This window comes from Pseudoliparis swirei, chromosome 24 (assembly GCF_029220125.1).
Source record: "Pseudoliparis swirei isolate HS2019 ecotype Mariana Trench chromosome 24, NWPU_hadal_v1, whole genome shotgun sequence".
NCBI classification, from domain to species: domain Eukaryota; kingdom Metazoa; phylum Chordata; class Actinopteri; order Perciformes; family Liparidae; genus Pseudoliparis; species Pseudoliparis swirei.
In genome coordinates this window covers 23,269,916-23,293,000 of record NC_079411.1, presented here as the reverse complement: position 1 = coordinate 23,293,000, position 23,085 = coordinate 23,269,916, and the positions used below count along the sequence as shown (strand labels likewise).

General features: G+C 41.7%; 3 protein-coding genes across 6 annotated transcripts; 2 read left to right on the top strand and 1 right to left on the bottom strand.

Annotated features, from left to right (window-relative positions):
- The first annotated feature begins 3,303 nt into the window (after positions 1-3,303).
- LOC130190150 (xaa-Pro aminopeptidase 1-like) lies at positions 3,304-17,162 on the top strand. Of its 4 annotated transcripts, none has more exons than XM_056409420.1 (20): positions 3,304-3,394; positions 4,448-4,575; positions 4,851-4,881; positions 5,439-5,543; positions 5,887-5,979; positions 6,995-7,138; positions 7,394-7,489; positions 10,774-10,855; positions 10,972-11,182; positions 12,023-12,112; positions 12,228-12,278; positions 13,038-13,096; positions 13,745-13,822; positions 13,950-14,021; positions 14,199-14,259; positions 14,570-14,639; positions 14,986-15,159; positions 15,668-15,744; positions 16,106-16,204; positions 16,613-17,162. In XM_056409420.1, exons 2-20 carry the CDS (start codon positions 4,459-4,461, stop codon positions 16,730-16,732), a joined length of 1,830 nt encoding a protein of 609 aa, XP_056265395.1. In that variant the 5' UTR covers positions 3,304-3,394; positions 4,448-4,458; the 3' UTR covers positions 16,733-17,162. The 4 variants fall into 4 exon arrangements, with proteins under 4 accessions (XP_056265395.1, XP_056265394.1, XP_056265396.1 ...); XM_056409419.1 differs by having other exon boundaries at positions 4,851-4,914; XM_056409421.1 differs by lacking the exon at positions 4,851-4,881 and having other exon boundaries at positions 4,448-4,516.
- A 171-nt stretch (positions 17,163-17,333) lies between these two features.
- Positions 17,334-20,300, top strand: LOC130190273 (xaa-Pro aminopeptidase 1-like). Its single transcript, XM_056409593.1, has 6 exons — positions 17,334-17,338; positions 17,854-17,897; positions 18,241-18,414; positions 18,923-18,999; positions 19,367-19,465; positions 19,751-20,300. The coding sequence occupies exons 1-6, from the start codon at positions 17,334-17,336 to the stop codon at positions 19,868-19,870; spliced, it is 519 nt and encodes a 172-aa protein (XP_056265568.1). The 3' UTR covers positions 19,871-20,300.
- A 262-nt stretch (positions 20,301-20,562) lies between these two features.
- Positions 20,563-22,307, bottom strand: si:dkey-246e1.3 (uncharacterized). The gene is made up of 3 exons (XM_056409424.1): positions 22,189-22,307; positions 21,971-22,067; positions 20,563-21,720 (listed from the first exon to the last, which is right to left on the bottom strand). The coding sequence occupies exons 1-3, from the start codon at positions 22,265-22,267 to the stop codon at positions 21,378-21,380; spliced, it is 519 nt and encodes a 172-aa protein (XP_056265399.1). The 5' UTR covers positions 22,268-22,307; the 3' UTR covers positions 20,563-21,377.
- Between the last annotated feature and the right edge of the window lie 778 nt (positions 22,308-23,085).

Below are 23,085 nucleotides of genomic sequence, written 5' to 3'. Positions count from 1 at the left end.
CTGCTGTGATTTTGAAATGTCTCCACTGTGGGACTAATAAAGGAATACCTAATCTAATCTATTTCTATTCTATTCTAATCGATTATATTCTAATCTATTATATTGTAATCTAATCTAATCTATTTATATTCTAATCTATTCTAATCTAATATATTCTATTGTAATATAATCTAATCTATTATTTTCTAATCTAATCTAATCTATTCTATTCTATTCTCTTCTAATCGAAACACTATTTGAACCGCCCATGGAGAGCTTCCTTGTTCAGGGGGCCTGTAGGTTTAACTAGCCAGCTAACAAATGCTAAAATAAACTAAGATCCCGCTCCTGAACAGCTCAATGCTCAGGGTCTGCGAGCACACGACTCAAACTCCTCCACCACCATAAGGGGGAGGAGAACATAAGACCCCTGGACTGCTTTTGAGTTCGCCATCCACCGGAGATGTGGATCAATGTGAAGAAGGAACAGGTGTATGACATGAGACAGTAACGAGACGAGAGTGGCTGAGGGCAGGTGCAGGTAATGAAACAATCAAGGAGACAGGAGTGGCTGAGTGCAGGTGAGGGGAATGAAACAATCAAGGAGACAGAGGAGACACAGAGAAGACACAGAGAAGACACCGAGGATACACAGGAGACACAGGAGACACAGAGGTGACACAGAACAGAGTCTTACAAAAATCACTAAATCAAAGACCAGAAACCGGATTACTGACAGACAGCTCACAGACTGCCTCAGACTGGCTGTCTGTGCTTATGAACTAACTACAAGCTCACAGACAGTGTTCAGTTACAGCCATCACACTGAATTGAGTCACATGATTTGATGGGATTGTGATGACAGAGCTGAATTTACATTAGTTGCACTGACTGATCATGTTGTGTAGTGTTGTAACGTCAGTTAATAAACAACATTTATATTGGTAGTTCATCCAGCTGCCTATTGCAAATGTGTTTTTTCTTGTTCATATTGTGTGCGGTTAACAAATCATGTACTTTTTATGTTGCACTTAAATGGTGTGTTCCTGGTCTCATCAATTTGAAAGCTGGACCAAAGTGTTTGCTTTAATTCAATTAGAATTAGGCCAAATAAAAAGCCTGAAGTTGTAAATCCAGTCTGCAGTCATTTTCTCGCAACGCCTCAATAGGTAAGGCAAGGCAAGGCAAGGCAAGTTTATTTATATAGCACATTTCATACATGAATGCAATTCAAAGTGCTTTACAAAAAATAGATCAAGAATAAGAAATAAAAAAGAGGAATACAAAGTGCATCAAAGAAACAATTTAAAAAGGCATAAAAGCATAAAAGAAGATTAATAAAAGAAAAAATAAAGATACAAATCTAAGTGCAAAGAATCATTCCTTCTGTCGTTGTCTTATTATTTCAGGATTAATACAAGATTCAATTTAAGGCAATGGAGAACATAAACGTTTTTAGCCTGTTTTTGAAAGTAGTAAGAGTTGGTGCAGATCTAAGCTCTTCCGGAAGTTTGTTCCAACTGTGTGTGGCATAATAACTGAATGCTGCTTCACCATGTTTTGTTTTAACTCTGGGAACAGTTAGCAGACCGGCCCCAGATGACCTAAGAGGCCTAGAGGGTTCATAAGGTGGAAGCAAGTCAGAGATATATTTTGGACCTACACCATTTAAAGATTTATAAACGAGCAGCAGTATTTTGAAGTCGATTCTCTGACGTACTGGTAGCCAATGCAGAGACCTGAGAATTGGTGTAATGTGTTCAACTTTCTTAGTCTTTGTTAGGACTCTGGCAGCGGCATTCTGAATAAGTTGTAGCTGTCGAAGTGCTTTTTGGGAGACCTGAAAAAAGACTATTACAATAGTCTAACCTACTGGAGATGAAGGCGTGAATTAGTTTTTCTAAATCTTGTTTGGACATAGATCCTCTAATTCTTGCTATATTTTTAGATGGTAATAGGCTGATTTTGTTATTGATTTGATGTGGGTATTAAAATTCAGATCCGAATCAATTATAACACCTACATTTTGACTTGATTTTTCGACTTTAAAGAAAGGGAGTCCAGATGAGCACAAACTTTCAGCCTTTCTTCTTTAGCACCAACCACAATTATCTCGGTTTTATTTTCATTTAGTTGGAGGAAATTTTGGCACATCCAATCATTGATTTGGTCTGTGCACTGACGCAGTAAGTCTATGGGAGCATAGTCACTTGGTGAGAGAGCTATGTATAGTTGAGTGTCGTCCGCATAATTATGGTATGCGATTTTGTTATTTTGCATAATTCTGCCTAAGGGGAGCATGTAGAGGTTGAATAGAAGAGGCCCAAGGATTGAACCTTGTGGAACTCCACACGTCATGTTAGTCCGCTCAGATACATAGTTGCCAATGGAGACAAAATAGTCCCTGTCTTGTAGGTAGGACTTGAACCAGTCTAGGACCGTACCAGAGAGTCCAACCCAGTTTTTTAGTCTGTCTAGAAGTATTGAATGGTCGACAGTATCAAATGCAGCGCTAAGATCCAATAACACTAGGATAGAAATTTTGCCAGAATCAGTGTTTATGCGAATATCATTTAGAACCTTAGTGAGAGCAGTTTCAGTGCTGTGATGGGGTCGAAATCCGGATTGGTATTTGTCTAAGATACCATTTGAGGTTAAAAAGTTGCTAAGTTGCTGATAGACGACCTTTTCTATTATTTTACTTATAAAGGGTAGATTTGATATAGGTCTGTAGTTGCTAAGTACAGTAGCGTCTAGGTTACATTTCTTTAGTAGAGGCTTAATAACTGCTGTTTTCAAAGCCTTTGGAAAAATGCCAGATTGGAGAGAGCTGTTAACTATTTGCAGTAAGTCTGTTGCTAAGCAGGTAAAAACCTTTTTAAAAAAGCTTGTGGGCAAAGGATCAAGACAACAGGTAGATAGCTTAAGAAGTTGCACAGTTTCCTCCAGAGTTTTGTAGTCAATTGCGTTAAACTGTGTAGATCTTGCCTATCACAAAGGCGGAGGTCAGGGATCTTGGGATCAAAAACCTAGGTTGGTGACCACTGTTCTATAAGTAACTACCAGTGTGGTCCATGGAAACAATTGTAATTGCTATTATAATCAATTATATAATACATTCCCTGATACCTCCTACTTAACCTTTTAACATGGTGTAATTTTACCGTGGTGTAATTTAAATGTATAGCATGGATTATAACGGTAGGCATATATTTATATCGTGTGTTTTTTTGTTCGGTGTATGAATTATTATTCACAGAAAAGAAGGCGAGTCCGGATCCCTCTGTCTATTGGAGGAAACTACAGTCACGTGACCGCAAACGTCAACAACGAAATGGCAGCCTCCTGTTTAGTAAATTAACACACGGTCCAAGCTGATACACGAGCACCTCGCTTACAAGACGAAAACCCCCGGGTGTGTATTCGGTATTTTACTGGCTGCATGTGGGGGTGGGGAGGGGGACGTTAACAAGCCGTGTGGGGAGCTAACATCCCCCGGGCGAGATACAGAGGGACCGGGGCTACCACACGCCCCGAGTCTGCACCGTGTCGGTCCGTTTGTCCAAGCGGGGAGCGGTGCGTTCACTGTGATCTGTAAAAGCGAGTGAATGGCTCGGAAATGTACTAATATCCCCCCGCGCGCCACCAACATGTTAAAATCAACCAGCGACTCGCTGAATGAATTAACGCGAGGATGACCTGTGTTATGGTCGGCCTGCTGCTGATGACGCGGGTGTTTTGTGAATAAAAAGTCTCCCTTTCCCTTCAAACCGAGCCCCGTGGTTATGTCGGAATGCCACGAACAACCGTTTGACTTTATTTGAGCTGGTGAGCTGCCGTAGCTAACGGTCGCAAATTGCGTTTATACGGCTTCTTATCCACAATGGCTACTTATAAACAACAATCGCATGCAGAGCGTGTAGCCAATGGGAGAGCTCATCGATGAAACCTACTGCGACGCCATTGGTCAGCTCGCAAAGGTTCATTTTACGCCGAGCTGCATCGCCCTGCAGTCAACGTGCATCGTAAAAGTGAATAATACGCCACTGCACGAGAGCACGCCACCGTTCTTTTAATATTTAACTTGGCAGTTGCTCAATGAACGCGTTGCAGATGGTTAATTATCCAGGTGTGTACTTTGAGCTCCACGTTAGTAGTCAGGCACAGTCACTGCCCTGCTCCAGTCACCTGAAAATCAACATGACTTCCCAAAAGTCAGGTAATCTCTGGTTAATTAGGGGAAGGGTTGCATAACAATAGACAGGGAACATCCCCATGTGTTGTTGTTGTTGTGTGAAATCTAGTGGGAATTATTTTCGAGATTGAACCAAATCTTTTCACATCATTACGTGTCCACGCAATTTATCTTGACCTTCACCTATTTATACACAAGACTAACACTGTAGCTCTGTTTTGAAAAGCGTTTGGTCATAAATGGTGCTTTCTTTCATGTTCTTTCTCCACGCAGACACTGCCACCATGTCTCCGAAGATCACAGGAGAGCTGCTCAGGCAGCTTCGCCAGGCGATGAAGAATTGTAAGTTCTTCTCTGAGCCCATACAGGCGTACATCGTCCCTTCTGGAGATGCACACCAGGTAAGATCACAACCGAATATATATAATTAGATGCATAAGCTCACAGTCATGCAACTGGTATTACTGCATATCTTACTTTGTGTCTGTGTGTCTGCGTGTCTGTGTGTGTCCTCACCCACTTCTGACCTTCACAATTAATTGTAGTCCTTTTGAAGGCATTTTAAAGGACAGACTGGTTGATGGCCACTCACCGCTGATTGTTAATGAAGCTGATCTCTCTCTCTCTTTCTCTCTCTCTCACTGTCTTTCTCTCTCTCTGCCAACCTGACTTTCAGAGTGAATACATTGCACCGTGTGACTGCAGGCGTGAGTTTATCTGTGGATTTAATGGCTCTGCAGGTATATTTTTTTGCTTGTGTGTGCGAATGCCAATGTAACACAATCCTAGCCGGGCAGCCTCGTAGCTAAGATCAAATTTCTACTTTTGAATAGATCCAGGTCAATGTGATACATTCACTCCTTATTCTGCGATCTATTCAGGTTAAAAGACAAACATATCCCGATGCATCCTCTCATGTTAAATTGTATTTGTACTGTACGACGTGACACATCATTTTTGTATGATGTTTGCGTAGTTGTGCTTTCAGCCTACTTTGGGATAATCCCTGTGGGAAATCAGCAAAAAAAAGAAGAGCTCTTTCATTCTAAGGCTGTTTTGTTCACCTCTGTAATTACAGAGGCAAATCTGTATATTTTGCTTCTCAGGAACTGCTCAAGAACAACTGTAACACGAGACGTGGAACAGACTAGTTAGTGATAGTAATCGAGTAGTGTATCACCATTCCAGACAGTCAGTTTTCTTGCATAATGCTGACTCAGCTCCAACAAAAGGTCCAATCCGCCTCGTGTGTTGCGATGTGTAGGCACGGCCATCGTCACAGAGCAGCACGCTGCCATGTGGACCGACGGGCGGTATTTCCTCCAGGCCACTCAGCAGATGGACAACAACTGGACCCTGATGAAGATGGGTAATTTAGCCCTCATTGATGTTTCTGCTGCTTTAAGAAAATAAAAAACAGCCTCTTTAGTAAGGTAATCCAAGTTGTTTTCTGTTGGGGCTTTAAGATTACAATCTGAACTTCAGATTCAGTTTTGAAGTCAGTCTTTATACACAAACACTAAGTATCCTTCAACCTGATAAGGCATGAATCACAGCCAGACTGTTAGTTTCAACCTCATTTGAGAATGGAAAAAACAAGGCATTTAAATAAATAAATACAATTTTCTAAGATGCTGGATTTGAAATACTGGTCTAACAACTCCGACCTTTTGTTTATTTTACGTCTCTGTTTATTTGATTATTGTATCCAGGGCTGAAGGAAACCCCCTCCCAAGAGGACTGGCTGATCAGCATCCTGCCAGAGAATTCCAAAGTGGGAGTGGATCCTTGGATCATCGCTGCTGGTAGGTTCGCAGTCACATCTTTTCCTCCCAGCGGTCATGGAAAACCTGGAAAAGTCATGGAATTTATAAATGGTTATTTCCAGGCCTGGAAAAGTCCTGGGGGGGAAAACATCCAGAAAAGTCATAAATATTAGTTATATTTATACAGGACTGTCTCAGAAAATTAGAATATTGTGATAAAGTTATTTATTTTCTGTAATGCAATTAAAAAAACAAAAATGTCATGCATTCTGGATTCATTACAAATCAACTGACATATTGCAAGCCTTTTATTCTTTTAATATTGCTGATTATGGCTTACAGCTTAAGAAAACTCTAAAATCCTATCTCATACAATTTTAATATTTCCTCAGACCAAGTAAAAAAAAAGATTTATAACAGCTGAGTGTTTGTCAAGGCTCAGGAAACCCTTGCAGGTGTTTCGAGTTAATTAGACAATTCAAGTGATTTGTTTAATACCCTACTGGTATACTTTTTCATGATATTCTAATATTTAGAGATAGGATATTTGAGTTTTCTTAAGCTGTAAGCCATAATCAGCAATATTAAAAGAATAAAAGGCTTGCAATATTTCAGTTGATTTGTAATGAATCCAGAATGCATGACATTTTTGTTTTTTTAATTGCATTACAGAAAATAAAGAACTTCATCACAATATTCTAATTTTCTGAGACAGTCCTGTATGTGCGCTTACGCTGAGTTACATAATTAATATCCTTTTCAAAGAATGACGCCCAAAATGTTTGCTCATGGAAATTTGTTTATAAATCATGGAAATCCATTGGTCAACAGTGACACGTGTATGATCCCTGAAATCTTAAAATGTTCGCACAGTGAAAACTAAATGTTTGACTCTTCCTTTGGGATCTGAACTTCTGTCTCCTGTATGACCAGCGGGCCTATTGCCGAGCCTTCGGGTCCAGTGTGGTTCCAGAAACATTCTCACATTGAACAACACCTTTTGTGAGCTTTCCACTCTCGTGCTGCGACAGTGACTCGTGATGCTCTGCTTCAGACCAATGGAAGAACATGTCCAAGGCGCTGACCAGCGCCGGCCACTCGCTGGTGGCCGTGCAGGATAACCTGATCGATGCCGTCTGGATGGACCGCCCAGAGAGGCCCAGCACACAGCTGCGCACCATGGGCTTAGAGTACACCGGCAAGTGCCAAGAACCATTATTATGACGTACACGGCCATTTGACGGTAGCTAACGAGAGATGACGGAAAACAGACGTGAAAGGGAATTCTTGAAGAATTGCTTATTTTATTGAGAGCAGTTGATTTTGATTTGTGTTTAAGACTTTTACCTTCCTTATCTTCTGATTACCAGACAAACAGCATGCGGGTATGTCACTAGATGCGCAGGTATTTTGATTTTCACTGAATTTCCTGTCTGTGGCGGCCCTCCTGTAGGTATTTCCTGGCAAGACAAGGTCACAGCCCTGCGAGCCAAGATGTCAAAGAGGAAACTCAACTGGTTCGTTGCCACGGCGTTGGATGAGATTGCATGTATGAATACATTCTTTTCTGTAATTACTACTTCTGTATTTAAACACAGTGATGGAAGTGTCGGGTGGATTTACTCAAAACTACGAGCTGTCAAATGTCAGACTTAAACACCTTCTTTGTGGAGATATTTAAGCGTTTATGAGGAACTGCTGTTTGACAGAAAACATGCTCGTCTGACACTTTCACTGTCACCATACAGTTCATCTTTCATCTGTGTTGGTTGGGCTAACTCTTAAAATAGCAGCTCCAGAGGGCGTTCTCTTAAGCCCGGGGTTATGGTGGTGGTATGGTATGGTATTCGGTTTTATTGTCATTGACTAGAGTACAGGTACAAAAGCAACGAAATTGCAAAGAAAGGGTGGATGGAAGATTACAGCATAACATGAGGGAAGAGAGGCGAGAAAAAAACAACCCCCCGACTATACCCTAGAGGGGTACAGTGTGGGAGCAGGAAAAAAACACCTTAGCACATAAGCACATACATCTTAAACATGACTTGCAACGAGTAGGAAGGGGGGAGGGGAGGTAAGCCAAAGACTGGGTGATCTAAGCCCAGCCATTGGAGGCAGAAGGTGACCAGCACCGACAAGCAGCCAGCCCGGTCCGTCAGCCATTACAGCGCCAGCCACAGACCCCGTCCTGTCACACTGGGGGGACGAAGCAGACGAAGGCGTGGGATGGGGGAGGGGGGTAGTGAATGCAAATCAGTATGTTGAAAGTTCGTGTGTGCGTGGCCTGGTATGTCGTCCTCCCCCAGGCCACAACAGACAGAGTTCTCAGACCGCAAGATGGTCGTTGCCATGGAGATAGCCTTGAAGGGTCCTGGGGAGAAAACAACCACAGGTGTCTGTGGATCGGGGGAAGGGAATGAGAGAGGTTCTCGCTTCAGTGATCTTCGGGGGAGTTGTTCCAGTCACGGCCTTGGCCAAGGCCCGTCCTGGTAGAGGGAGCCGAAAGCAGATAAGATTGGGATTGTTTGGTCTTCCAGTAGCTGCATTAGAATTTGCGCAACTACTATTCCTCCATTTTCCTCCCATTTCCCAATAGGATTTCAAATCGATCCAATTTCATTTGCAGAGCCGTCAGCTTCTCCACGATGTTGTCATTCTGGCGGTTTAATGCCACAGTCTGAGTGCCAACAACTCTACCCAACGCGTCAATCATGTCGGGCAGCCTTAGGGGGCTTTTAACGGCTGTCACCGTTTCCTTAATTTTCCGATAAGCCAGGACAGCGCCAAATCCAAACAGCAGAAATCCTGTAATCATAGTTCCGAATAGGTAGATGTCTTCTACGTCCTCCACGGAAAGGGCTGCTAGGCACACGACACGCCACTTCCCCACGCGTCCATCGTCATCATCAAGTTTGCTGACGACACAACAGTGTTGGGGCTGATCACCGACGACGACGAGACAGCCTACAGGGAGGAGGTTGGATCACTGGTACAGTGGTGCCAGGAGAACAGCCTCGTCCTCAACGTCAAGAAGACCAAGGAGCTGATCGTGGACTACAGGAAGCGGAGAGGAGAGCACACCCCCATCTCCATAGACGGAGTTGCAGTAGAGAGGCTCAGCAGCTTCAAGTTCCTCGGCGTGCACATCTCCGAGGACCTCACATGGACCACGCACACCACTCACGTGGTGAAAAGGGCCCAACAACGCCTGTATTTCCTTAGGCGACTGAGGAAATTCAACATGGCCCCGCATCCTCAGAACATTCTACACCAGCACCATCGAGTGTTCTGACAGGTTGCATCACCGTCTGGTACGGGAACTGCACCGCCCTGGGCGTAGGGCACTACAGAGGGTGGTGCGGTCGGCACAGTACATCGTTGGAGGTGAGCTTCCCTCCATCCTGGACATATACACCAAGCGGTGCGTGGCCAGGGCCAAGCGGATGATGAAAGACAATAACCACCCGGCCACAAACTGTTCACCCTTCTACCGTCAGGCAGGCGATACCGCAGTATCAAGTGCCGCACAAACAGACTGAGGACAGCTTCTTCAGTCAGGCCATCAGGCTGCTGAACAAGGACTGAGACCCTCATTAACACTACACACCAGAACATATTCTGTGAATATCTATGGCCATGGTGTATATTTTATTACATTGTTTATATATATATATATTGTATATATATATTGTATGTATATACATATATATATATATATAGTCTCAAAAAAAGTGTATATTTTATTACATTGTTTTATATATATATATTGCCATGATGTATATTCTATTACATTGTTTTATATATATATTGTTAATACTTTCTTCTTTTTTTTGTGTGGATATTGTATAGTTTATTCTCATTCTTATTCTTTTTTTAGTCTGCTACTGCTGTCGGGTGTTTTGCACATAAGAATTTCACGAACCGATTATACTTGTATAAAAGGGGATGTGACAATAAAAACTTGAAACTTGAAACTTGAAACTTGAAACTTGTAACCAGCAACCCACGTCCCGGCAGGACAGGCAGGTTCCCCCGAACCCGAGCTTCTCGTCGAGAAGATGGTGTCAATTGCGTTAAGAGACCAGTTGATCAGGTCCATGGTTTTTAGTTCGAAGAGCGATGCTGAGAGAGTCTCTCAAGTATAAAACAAGACAAGACATGACGATAGGAGCCAAGCAGGGAAGGGAAGGTCATGGGGAGGAGAGGGAAGAAAAATGCGACCGCCGTCGAAGAGAGCCAAAAAAGATGTTCGGGATTAGCCCAGCGCTACTAGATTTCTAAATGTAGGGTCCAAGCATTACAGCCCAACGGACCCGAAGAACAAAAGGCTAATTTGGGAGACTTCTTGTTGATGTACAGGGTATTTGTTTGTTGTGTGCGCAGCATTACCCAACATCCCTTCTGATACATAAGTCCATTGTAATACACGACCACGATCCAAGGAACCAGGGTTGCACAGGTGTCCCTCTAGATGCTTGTCTGAGCACCTCGTTCACCCTCCTAATGAGCTCTTGTTTCTGATTGTCTGGTCTGAGGGGCGGAGGGGGGGGGGGGGGTGTTATTTAGAGTAAAGCTGATTTTGATTGTCATTAGGTAGAATTCGGGCAAGAGGGGTTTCAACGGGCAATAAATTGAAGGAGATACGCTCGGGCGTCCACACAGGATGAGTTAAAGTCCAATCAGAACTTTGATATTGAACACCAAATAAAATTGCAATGACATCCATACGGTGTTTTACGGTTCACTATACTGTTTACCGACACCGTCCTTGGGGGATGAAAGTGTTTATTTTTTAAATTTGACCAATAAAATGCAATGTTTTCTTTTCCTCAGGGCTTTTTAACCTCCGTGGTGCCGACATAGAGTACAACCCTGTGTTCTTTGCGTATGCCATCGTGGGGATGAACACAATAAGGTGATGCAGTATAGCAATGCTCTGTTAACCTCCTTTTATGCTCCTGAATAAATGATGAGGATTATGCATTTCTTAAACTATAATACCACACTGAACTCCCCCCTTCCTCTCCGCAGGCTTTTTGTGGACCTCAAGCGTCTCTCCGACCCCGCGTTGAGAGAACACCTGCAGCTGGACGCCCCCAGCGAGCCTGAGCTGAGCATCAGTACGTTCCCGTACGAGTCGGTCTACACGGAGCTGCAGGCCATCTGCGCGGCACTCGGCCCCAAGGACCGGGTGTGGATCTGTGACAAGGCCAGTTGTGCTCTCACACAGGTCATCCCCAAGGTGAGCGAGCACCATACAGACGGCCAGATTGGGTTTTCCTTGTTCATACACGGTGGCCACGCCCCCCACGTGTCAGCTGTCTCCTCACACTACTATATACATACATATACACTACCGTTGAAAAGTTTGGGTTCATTTAGAAAAGAAAAGAACAGATTTAGAAAATTTCCTTATTTTTCAAAGAAAAGCAATGTTTTTTTTCAATGAAGATAACATAAAATTAATCATAATACACTCTATATATTGCTAATGTGATAAATGAGCATTCTAGGTGGAAACGTCTGGTTTTTAATGAAATATCTACATCGGTGTTTAAAGGCCCATCTCCAGTGTTCTAATGGTTCATTGTGTTAATGGCCTTAGAAGACTAACTGAGGGTTAGAAAACCCTTTTCATGTTAGCACAGCTGAAAACAGTTATGCTGTTGAGAGAAGCTACACAACTGGCCTTCCTTTGAGCTTGAACTTTGAAGAACATTATTATTTCAAATAAAAATCATTATTTCTATCCATTTCAATATCTTTATTTAATATATTTTCTATTCATTTTGCAATTCATTTGATAAATAAAAATGAGTTTTCATGGAAAACATGAAATTAACTCGGTGACCCCAAACATTTGAACGATAGCGTATATATGACTTGCAGTTTTTCTGATGAGAAGACAGAAACACACATATTCTCAAACACCCTTGTGTAAAAGTTAATGTATAATTATAATGTTTAACCAGCAAAATGATCTTGGCTTTGACACGTGATGCACGTGTTACCATTTCATTTATTTTAAGGTGACGCCAGCTACTTGTGACACTGTAAATGTTTCCTGCTTCCTGTATTCCAGGCCAACCGGTCTCCGATTCCCTACACCCCCCTCTGCCTCGCCAAGGCGGTGAAGAACGCAGCTGAGATCCAAGGCATGAAAACGGCCCATGTAAGGAACTCTGCAGCATCAAATCTGCTGTGTACATGAGTTCAGTAAAGTGACTTCTTTATGAACTTTCACCTCGCAGAACATGCATTACATCTTCTGCTCTTTTCCTCAACAGATTAAGGATGCAGTTGCCCTTTGTGAACTCTTTGCTTGGTTGGAAAAGGAGGTATTTTCATGAAACGCCTTTAGATCCATAGGAGAGAGTACCAGATTCCTCCAGTCTGTTTTCACACGAAACGTTAAAGAAAATGAATCGAGGATGTCAATTTTTTTTCTTAACCCTTGTGTTGCCTTAGGGTCATTTTGACCCGATTCAATGTTTCACCCTCCTGTTACCTTTATATTTTCTAACATATTTTACCCTTTGGGTTCAATTTGACGCCAGCAATTAAAACCTCCAGAAAATTATTAGAATTAATATTGTTTTCCAAGTTTAAGTGTGAGGCATTTTATGCTTGTTTGTTGACTACCGAAAGAACACCGACATTAAACATTGAATGGGGTCAAATTAATCCTAAAGCGGGGGGAGGGTGTAATATTGATTCGGGTCAAAATGACCCTAAGGCAACACAAGGGTTAAATGAATGAATTGGCTAAAAAACAAGTGATTTTGTCTTGTTATATTCACCAATGAGCCTCAACTTCCTTGGCATCTTATCTTCAACCTTTTTTGTAAAGAGGAAGCCCCTGTTTGAATAAATAGATATTGTTGATAATATGATAAAGCAACTTTTTGAATGATTACCATAATTACCACCAAATCTACCAATATTGTATTTACTTTTACTCTTGGAAACAAATCTTAAATGCTGACTTCAAAGTCCCCGATTACATAACTCGGCTTGCACTCGAAATGTAAAATGTGTGTTTTTTTCATTTGAAAGCTCTCTGCATGACTGCCACTGTGGCTCTTCTTGTTTTATAGATTCCAAAAGGTGCGGTAACGGAAATCTCAGCCGCCGATATGGCAGAAGAATTACGCAGGTGCATGTTTTCTTTTTCCCATGGAGGTTTGAACCCAAGTTGCACATATTTTCTTTTCTTATTAAAATACACTTGCCATTTTTATTCTTAAATATATACTTGTTCTAAAGTACTGTTAAATGTTTGTTGGTTACCATATTTATCTATTAGATTAGATATTCCTTTATTATATTATATATTATTATAATTGCACTATGTTTATTGTTTTTATTATATTTGTATTTATATATATATTATGTATTATTGTTAAATTATATTATTATTGCACTATATTTATTATTTTTATTATATTTTTATATATATTTTTATAAATATTGTATTCTATTATTACGTTACATTATTATTTCCTATGTTTATTGTTTTTATTATATTTTTATCTTTTATTATTTTATGGCTTTACTTTATTGTTATGCACCTTTCACTGAGTCAAATTCCAAACAGTCACGATCGTGGCTAAAGTGGAGAAACATCCCCCTCTACTGGACACCCCCATCAAGTGCAGTAAAATGTCCACTGAAGGCCTTGAAATAGACATGCTTTGTTCAATTGTCACATCTTAAAGCATTTGGAAAATTATTCATCTAATAATCAAGATTAGTGCATTATTGTGTGAGAACATCTCCTCTTATGCGTTTGTGTCTCTTTCAGTCAACAGAAAGATTTCGTCGGCCTCAGTTTCCCCACAATTTCCAGCGTCGGTCCCAACGGAGCAATCATACATTACAGGTCAGTGGGCTCATGAAACAGACCCAGTATTAGATTTGTGTAACTGCATCTGCTGTTTTCTTTTCATGAAAATTCTTTTGTTGTTGTTATAATAGGTGACTTTTTTGTGTGTCTTTCTTTCTTTTAGACCTCTGCCGGAAACCAACAGAACCCTCTCTGTGAACGAAGTTTACCTGATCGACTCTGGAGCTCAATATGTGTAAACAAGATTATTATATCCATCAAAACTACATGTATTCTAACCAGCCATGCCGTGACTTGTGTATCACCTCCTCGCCTCATAATGCCCAGAACGCTGGCGACGGAGGAGCAGTTAAAGTTGTGTGTTTTTGTGCTCTACACGCACACATCTGCATGTTTATTGTGTCTTTGGCAGTGATGGGACCACAGACGTCACGCGCACCGTGCACTTTGGGACGCCATCAGCTTATGAGAAGGTACATTTATTTATGTTCATAGTCAAATAAATCTAATCTCAAGTTTAGTTTATTGACCTAAAAGCTCTTTGAGTTGTAACTCTAAATGCAAAAGCAGTGTTTTATATATTTTTATATATATATATATTTAAAAAATCTCTATATATATATATCTCTTTTTTTATAATAAAAAAATATATATATATACATATATACATTATTTTTTTAATGTATATATTTATATATATATAAATATTTTTTTTAATATATATATATTTTATCATTTATATTTAGATGAATCAATCACAAATGTGTGCTCCCTCTCCTCTAGGAATGCTTCACCTACGTATTGAAGGGACACATAGCTGTCAGTGCTGCTGTTTTCCCCAACGGAACTAAAGGTGTGTTACCACGGTTACCGTGCACTGTATATAACACAGCAAGATGTTCAGCATTGATGAACAGGGATTCATTCACACGCACATACTGTCACTTCTGTCTTTTGTTGAATAAAGATCTCTTATTATTAGAGTCAACAGTAAACATGTGGTCGCTCATTTGGTCAGTGGCTGGTAGACAATGTTTGTTGAAATGTTTCCTTACTCATACATTCATTTCCCAGCATGCACTAGAACTAGTTCGGTGACATGTAGACAAACCCATTCGGTTTCACACGTGGGCCAATGTTCGATTGACTTTCTAATGTATTACTTTGTCCAGCTCTAATCCCTGCGTTCCCCTCCCCAGGCCACCTGTTGGATTCCTTTGCCCGTGCGGCTCTGTGGGAGTCGGGGCTGGACTACCTTCACGGTACGGGCCACGGCGTGGGCTGCTTCCTCAACGTCCACGAGGGGCCGTGCGGCATCAGCTACAAGACCTTCGCCGATGAACCCCTGGAGGCCGGCATGATCGTCAGTGACGGTATGGCAGAGAACGCTTTGGAGCCAGTGGCAGGACGGTTATTAGCTTTTTATTTTTAATACACTCGAAGGAGCTAAATCTAGGAAATAAACTTTATTGAACAGTCGACGGTTGACTGGAGGTGGAGCTTCAGGTCCAGATTCACAGTGGAAGAACAACGTGAAAGGACCTGTGCACTCTTAGAAATAAAGGAACCAACAAATAATTATAATATTAATAGTTTGAGTGAATCGGTTCGAAGCTGCAACTTCCCGTGAAAATTAAATCGATCGACTAGAAGCTAAAAGTAATTTACTGAACTTCGTCTATGCAAAAATACCTCTAGATATAATACACATTCATATTCAGCATGTTTAAAATGACAGTCAATAATACTGTCTTTTTATTTCATTCACACTGTCAAGTTTAACTGTTTGTCATGCTGGAAACCTTCAGGTAATATTCTTTAAGCCTGTTCTGTGTTTTGATTGTGTTCTGAACGTTCCCCTCCCTCCTTTCGTTCTTCTAGAACCTGGGTACTATGAAGATGGAGCTTTTGGCATTCGTCTTGAAAACGTGGTCCTTGTCGTACCGGCCAAGACCAAAGTAGGTCCTTCCACTGAGATCAAGGCCCGATGTTCATATTAATCATGGAATCCTTAGCGCTTGATGCTTGGAAGGTTTTATTTCCTAAGATGAAAGGCAGGCAGAAAGTTATGTCAGTAAAAGCAGGTGATGACACGAAAATCGTTATCGATGCGCGGTGGTGCATTCCACTGAGGTGGGAGACAGACAGCGGAGTAGAAATACTGCATGTGTGCTTGATGAGCGTGAGCAGAGATAAACTAAAGGGAAATAACAAGGAAACACCAGGAAGATACTTTATTCTCACGAAGGTGTTGTTTACTATGTCAGTTTTAATGAGGAAAATCCGTTTGATTATTTTTTTCTGTGTGTGTGTTTTCAGTACAACTACAGAAACCGAGGTAGCCTGACATTTGAGCCCCTCACTCTGGTTCCTATCCAAGTCAAGATGATGAGCATCGAGCTGCTCACTCAGAAGGAGGTAAGGAACATCCAGTGGGATTATGTTTAATATTTCAAATAATCAAATTCACCAATTTAAAGATTTTGTCAAAAAAATTTATTGGTAAAATGTAGCCTACTTAATTCAATTCAATTCAGTTTATTTGTATAGCCCAATTTCACAAATTACAAATTTGTCTCGAGTTTTATAATCTGTACATCCTAAAGCGTCCCCGGCAGCTAAGCCTATATAGCAGCATATCAAGGCTGAACATTCTGTAAGAGTTAAAGAACAACAATTTGACAAATAGGAACAATTTCAAAATCAAAATCTATGGACTGTGAGTTTGTGTTAATATATAAATAAATATATATATATATATTACATTAAGCACTACTTAACCACAGTCTCCTCAAGGCTTCACGACCCTTCTTCTCTGTCCTGCAGCGTGACTGGGTGAATGAGTACAACAGGAAGTGCCGTGACGTGATTGGAGCAGAGATGGAGAGGCAAGGCAGCAAGGAGGGACTTGAGTGGCTGATCAGAGAGAGCCAGCCAATCGTCTGAGGACGTGACTCCCAGGAGCACCTTGTGATGAATTGCTCCGCGTGATACCCGTTGTATTCTCATCTTTCTCAGTGTCTCACACTTGGCTTCTTTTGTAAAGCACGTTGTATCGGCAGTTTTATTAAAGATCATTTTAAGAAAAATCAAGAAAGAACTTTCAAATGTTGCTACTTTGTGTCAAATGAGCTTTTCTTGGATTACTACTAGTTTAATGTTCAGGCGTTTAAGAGTATTCAGATGAGGAAGAAACTTTCTTATGATGTAACAAATATAAAGTGAAGAAAGTAAATCCCAAAAGAGCATAACATCAGTATGTACAGTATTAAAGACTATCCCTTATTGACCCTCTATTTCACTAGAACCATAATCCTGTATTTACATTTTACTCCTTCAAAATAAAAAGGCACCCTGTGTGTTCTGTTCACAGTCAGTGTTTCTCACCCACATGCAGTCATTGAGGCCTTAACATGCAATTCCTGTTTTATAAAACATGAAACCAACAGAACCCTCTCTGTGAACTAAGTTTACCTGATCGACTCTGGAGCTCAATATGTAAACAAGATTATTATATCCATCAAAACTACATGTATTCTAACCAGCCATGCCGTGACTTGTGTATCACCTCCTCGCCTCATAATGCCCAGAGCGCTGGCGGCGGAGGAGCAGTTAAAGTTGTGTGTTTTGTGCTCTACACACATCTGCATGTTTATTGTGTCTTTGGCAGTGATGGGACCACAGACGTCACGCACCGTGCACTTTGGGGCGCCATCAGCTTATGAGAAGGTACATTTATTTATGTTCATAGTCAAATAAATCTAATCTCAAGTTTAGTTTATTGACCTAAAAGCTCTTTGAGTTGTAACTCTAAATGCAAAAGCAGTGTTTTATATATTTTTATATATATATATATTTAAAAATCTCTATATATATATATCTCTTTTTTTATAATAAAAAAATATATATATATACATATATACATTATTTTTTTAATGTATATATTTATATATATATAAATATTTTTTTTAATATATATATATTTTATCATTTATATTTAGATGAATCAATCACAAATGTGTGCCTCTCCAGGAATCCCACGTAGAATGCTTCACCTCGTATTGAAGGACACATAGCTGTCAGTGCTGCTGTTTTCCCCACGGAACTAAAGGTGTGTTACCACGGTTACCGTGCACTGTATATAACACAGCAAGATGTTCAGCATTGATGAACAGGGATTCATTCACACGCACATACTGTCACTTCTGTCTTTTGTTGAATAAAGATCTCTTATTATTAGAGTCAACAGTAAACATGTGGTCGCTCATTTGGTCAGTGGCTGGTAGACAATGTTTGTTGAAATGTTTTACTCATACATTCATTTCCCAGCATGCACTAGAACTAGTTCGGTGACATGTAGACAAACCCATTCGGTTTCACACGTGGGCCAATGTTCGATTGACTTTCTAATGTATTACTTTGTCCAGCTCTAATCCCTGCGTTCCCCTCCCCAGGCCACCTGTTGGATTCCTTTGCCCGTGCGGCTCTGTGGGAGTCGGGGCTGGACTACCTTCACGGTACGGGCCACGGCGTGGGCTGCTTCCTCAACGTCCACGAGGGGCCGTGCGGCATCAGCTACAAGACCTTCGCCGATGAACCCCTGGAGGCCGGCATGATCGTCAGTGACGGTATGGCAGAGAGCGCTTTGGAGCCAGTGGCAGGGCGGTTATTAGCTTTTTATTTTTAATACACTCGAAGGAGCTAAATCTAGGAAATACACTTTATTGAACAGTCGACGGTTGACTGGAGGTGGAGCTTCAGGTCCAGATTCACAGTGGAAGAACAACGTGAAAGGACCTGTGCACTCTTAGAAATAAAGGAACCAACAAATAATTATAATATTAATAGTTTGAGTGAATCCGGTTTCGAAGCTGCAACTTCCCGTGAAAATTAAATCGATCGACTAGAAGCTAAAAGTAATTTACTGAACTTCGTCTATGCAAAAATACCTCGATATAATACACATTCATATTCAGCATGTTTAAAATGACAGTCAATAATACTGTCTTTTTATTTCATTCACACTGTCAAGTTTAACTGTTTGTCATGCTGGAAACCTTCAGGTAATATTCTTTAAGCCTGTTCTGTGTTTTGATTGTGTTCTGAACGTTCCCCTCCCTCCTTTCGTTCTTCTAGAACCTGGGTACTATGAAGATGGAGCTTTTGGCATTCGTCTTGAAAACGTGGTCCTTGTCGTACCGGCCAAGACCAAAGTAGGTCCTTCCACTGAGATCAAGGCCCGATGTTCATATTAATCATGGAATCCTTAGCGCTTGATGCTTGGAAGGTTTTATTTCCTAAGATGAAAGGCAGGCAGAAAGTTATGTCAGTAAAAGCAGGTGATGACACGAGAAATCGTTATCGATGCGGCGGGTGCATTCCACTGAGGTGGGAGACAGACAGCCGGAGTAGAAATACTGCATGTGTGCTTGATGAGCGTGACGAGCAGAGATAAACTAAAGGGGAAATAACAAGGAAACACCAGGGAAGATACTTTATTCTAACGAAGGTGTTGTTTACTATGTCAGTTTTAATGAGGAAAATCCGTTTGATTATTTTTTTCTGTGTGTGTGTTTTCAGTACAACTACAGAAACCGAGGTAGCCTGACATTTGAGCCCCTCACTCTGGTTCCTATCCAAGTCAAGATGATGAGCATCGAGCTGCTCACTCAGAAGGAGGTAAGGAACATCCAGTGGGATTATGTTTAATATTTCAAATAATCAAATTCACCAATTTAAAGATTTTGTCAAAAAAAAGTTATTGGTAAAATGTAGCCTACTTAACATTCTGTAAGAGTTAAAGAACAACAATTTGACAAATAGGAACAATTTCAAAATCAAAATCTATGGACTGTGAGTTTGTGTTAATATATAAATATATATATATATATATATATATTACATTAAGCACTACTTAACCACAGTCTCCTCAAGGCTTCACGACCCTTCTTCTCTGTCCTGCAGCGTGACTGGGTGAATGAGTACAACAGGAAGTGCCGTGACGTGATTGGAGCAGAGATGGAGAGGCAAGGCAGCAAGGAGGGACTTGAGTGGCTGATCAGAGAGAGCCAGCCAATCGTCTGAGGACGTGACTCCCAGGAGCACCTTGTGATGAATTGCTCCGCGTGATACCCGTTGTATTCTCATCTTTCTCAGTGTCTCACACTTGGCTTCTTTTGTAAAGCACGTTGTATCGGCAGTTTTATTAAAGATCATTTTAAGAAAAATCAAGAAAGAACTTTCAAATGTTGCTACTTTGTGTCAAATGAGCTTTTCTTGGATTACTACTAGTTTAATGTTCAGGCGTTTAAGAGTATTCAGATGAGGAAGAAACTTTCTTATGATGTAACAAATATAAAGTGAAGAAAGTAAATCCCAAAAGAGCATAACATCAGTATGTACAGTATTAAAGACTATCCCTTATTGACCCTCTATTTCACTAGAACCATAATCCTGTATTTACATTTTACTCCTTCAAAATAAAAAGGCACCCTGTGTGTTCTGTTCACAGTCAGTGTTTCTCACCCACATGCAGTCATTGAGGCCTTAACATGCAATTCCTGTTTTATAAAACATCTGCGGTGCCTTTTTGCGTGACGGCTAACGTCGTCATGTGCACCGACACAAACAACCGGGACTCGCTAATAAACGACGATCATCCACTACTAGTGGTGAGAAACTCCACAGGTACCTGCCTCCATGACAGGAAACACTACCTCCACTTTCTAACGGCTAAATCCTCTAGCCAGTGTTGTGAGAACATGCATGGAGCAACATCAGACACACGGCCTTGTATTGTTTTGCATGTAAAACAGTGGATTAAGAAATAGTTAACACACCGTTTCCCTTGGTCACACCATTGATTCAGTGTTGTACTTTCATAAGACTATAACAAAGATGTTACCCAGCTGCACAACGTGTCAAAGACCAGAGAGAGATATGACATCGGGGCTATTATTATTGTGAAACAGTGGCAGCAGGACGGTATTAAAGTGTTCCATCTGGCAGTGTGGAGATAGCAAAGTATTTGAAAAGGCTTGATTATGGTGATGAGAAGCACACACACACACACACACACACACACACAACGAGCTGCCCTCAGGTTCATCGGGCCCTTGAGCTGTGGACGTGCCGGGCATATGCAACCAAGGAATGGCCAAAATGGAAGCAGCAATAAACACATGCAGAACTTTAGTCCACAATCTGGGCCACCCTTTCAAATCCTACATTTCCCACAATGCAACTGTGTAGCGTTTCAAGTTCCTTGCCTGGTATACACCCACCTCTGTCAAACGTCATACCCCCCCCCCCAAGTCTATAACGCAGGCTTTCTGTGATCGAAGTCTTTGCAGAGGTAACCCTGACAACATCACGATGACATCACCACAGACTTCTTCTTTTTGACACCCATGATTACGAAACGCAATTCATTGAGTAAAATGGGTGGAGGTTCCCTTTCCCAGGGCCCCGTGACACGGGGGCATATCTTTAGTTTTGATACACACATCTGCCGAGTCAGCTCACACCGGCTCAGGTGGCGACGTCTCTCTGGTGCGCCTCGACGTTCTCCCTCCTCGCTCTTCACCACCTTCTACAGCTGCATGTAGAATATGGGGGGGTCCAAGGTGACGCCGCTGTCGGGGTCATTGGCGTACTCTTGGAAAGACCGCGGCAGCCTCCCTGCGGTTTGCCCCGCTGGTCTGCGGGGGGCTTCTTTCCCGGCCCACTCCTCCTCTTCCTCCCTCAGTCCCACGGGCAGCGGGTTGCTGTAGATGTAGTAGATCCTGGAGTTGTCCTTGGCCGCCTCTGGTTTCCTGAAGAAGGCCAGAGGGTTGATGAAGCTGGTGGACCTCTTCACGCCTCTGACCGCCACGGGGGCCGCCGGCTCGCCTCGGGTCACCGCGCTCTCGTACACGTGCGCTCTCTTCGACTGCCTGGCGGAGAAGAAGACCCCCCCCCCCCCGAGTGCACTTCATGACTTTAATGTAACTTCACGTGATGCCGTGTGCTCTATTTTAATTCAAGGAATGCTTTTTTAAAAAACGAAAACTCAGTTTTACAAGCATGCTCAATATTAAAATGTCCAAATGATGCAACTGTCCTATCACACTAGGGACTGCCCATGGATCCTGAAGGTGAGAATAATGTTAAAGTTCCAGAGCACCTCCCACAGCTGACCCTCACCTGCTGCGGTTGTAGCAGACGGTGATGAAGTACAGGACGGTGACAGCGAGGATGCACAAGGCCAAGGCAACGATGACAACGTCGAACACTTTGAACTCTGAGAAGAAGAGGGAAGAAAAAAGAAAGAGGTTGACTTCAAAGATATATTTTTTTTAAACAAAGCATCACTCATTCAGTTGAACTCTATTTAAATTCAATGTAAAAGAGAAACAACTCACCGAACGCAGCAGTGTGGGTGTCCCGGTCGCGTAGTCCCGGAGCTGCCGTCATGGCTTCCACTTGTTGGGCTCCACTCATGCTGCTGCCATCGGCCTCCAAAGCATGGGCTGAATGCGGAGCCCCGAGCCTCTTCTCCCCGGCTTCAATAGGAACCATGTGACTCGAACAGACTCGACTCAGTCGCCGTGGAGACAACCCCCCCTCTTTTTGTGTGTCTCAATTGGACACCCCATCTTCTCCCCCCCCCCCCCTCCCCCTTTGTTTACTGTTCATTATTCTGCTCGGTGCTTTGGGGGGACACTGAGGGGAGGGAGATGTTTTTGTTGTTTTACTGTTTGCAACAAGCTCTGAGTGGTGACCCAAAAACAGAGAGTTTGCCGGAGAGCTTGCAAAGAGCACCTCTGAAATGTGTGAGAGAAACTTCCAATCACAGTTACCTCCGATGTTTTGAGTTGTTTTGAGTTTTAAACTTTTTGTTCTTGAAAAAAATCAAATGACGTTAGACGATGCATCCAGAAGTGGAGTGGCACACGTCTTGCTGCCGTCTGCATACGTAGTAACATCGTGTTCCACAGGCTGTCCGATACTTCTAAAAAACACCTGTATCAAATTGTTTTAATTGTATTTTTTAATTTGGAAATATTGACAGGTACATAACACAGTGAACATTTACTTTAACTGATATTTTCAAATATTAAAATTAACTTTGTCAAATCACAACTTCAGAGACATTAAATAATGGACGGCCTAATAAGAACAACAACGAAATGAAACAAGGCTTTTTCGCTACTCTCATCAGACATCATCCAAACAGTTGGCCATAACTTTACAGAATTGTCTTTATGTTCATCACTTTTGTTTGTTTTGTGTTTTGGGGGGTCAGGAGTACAGGAAAC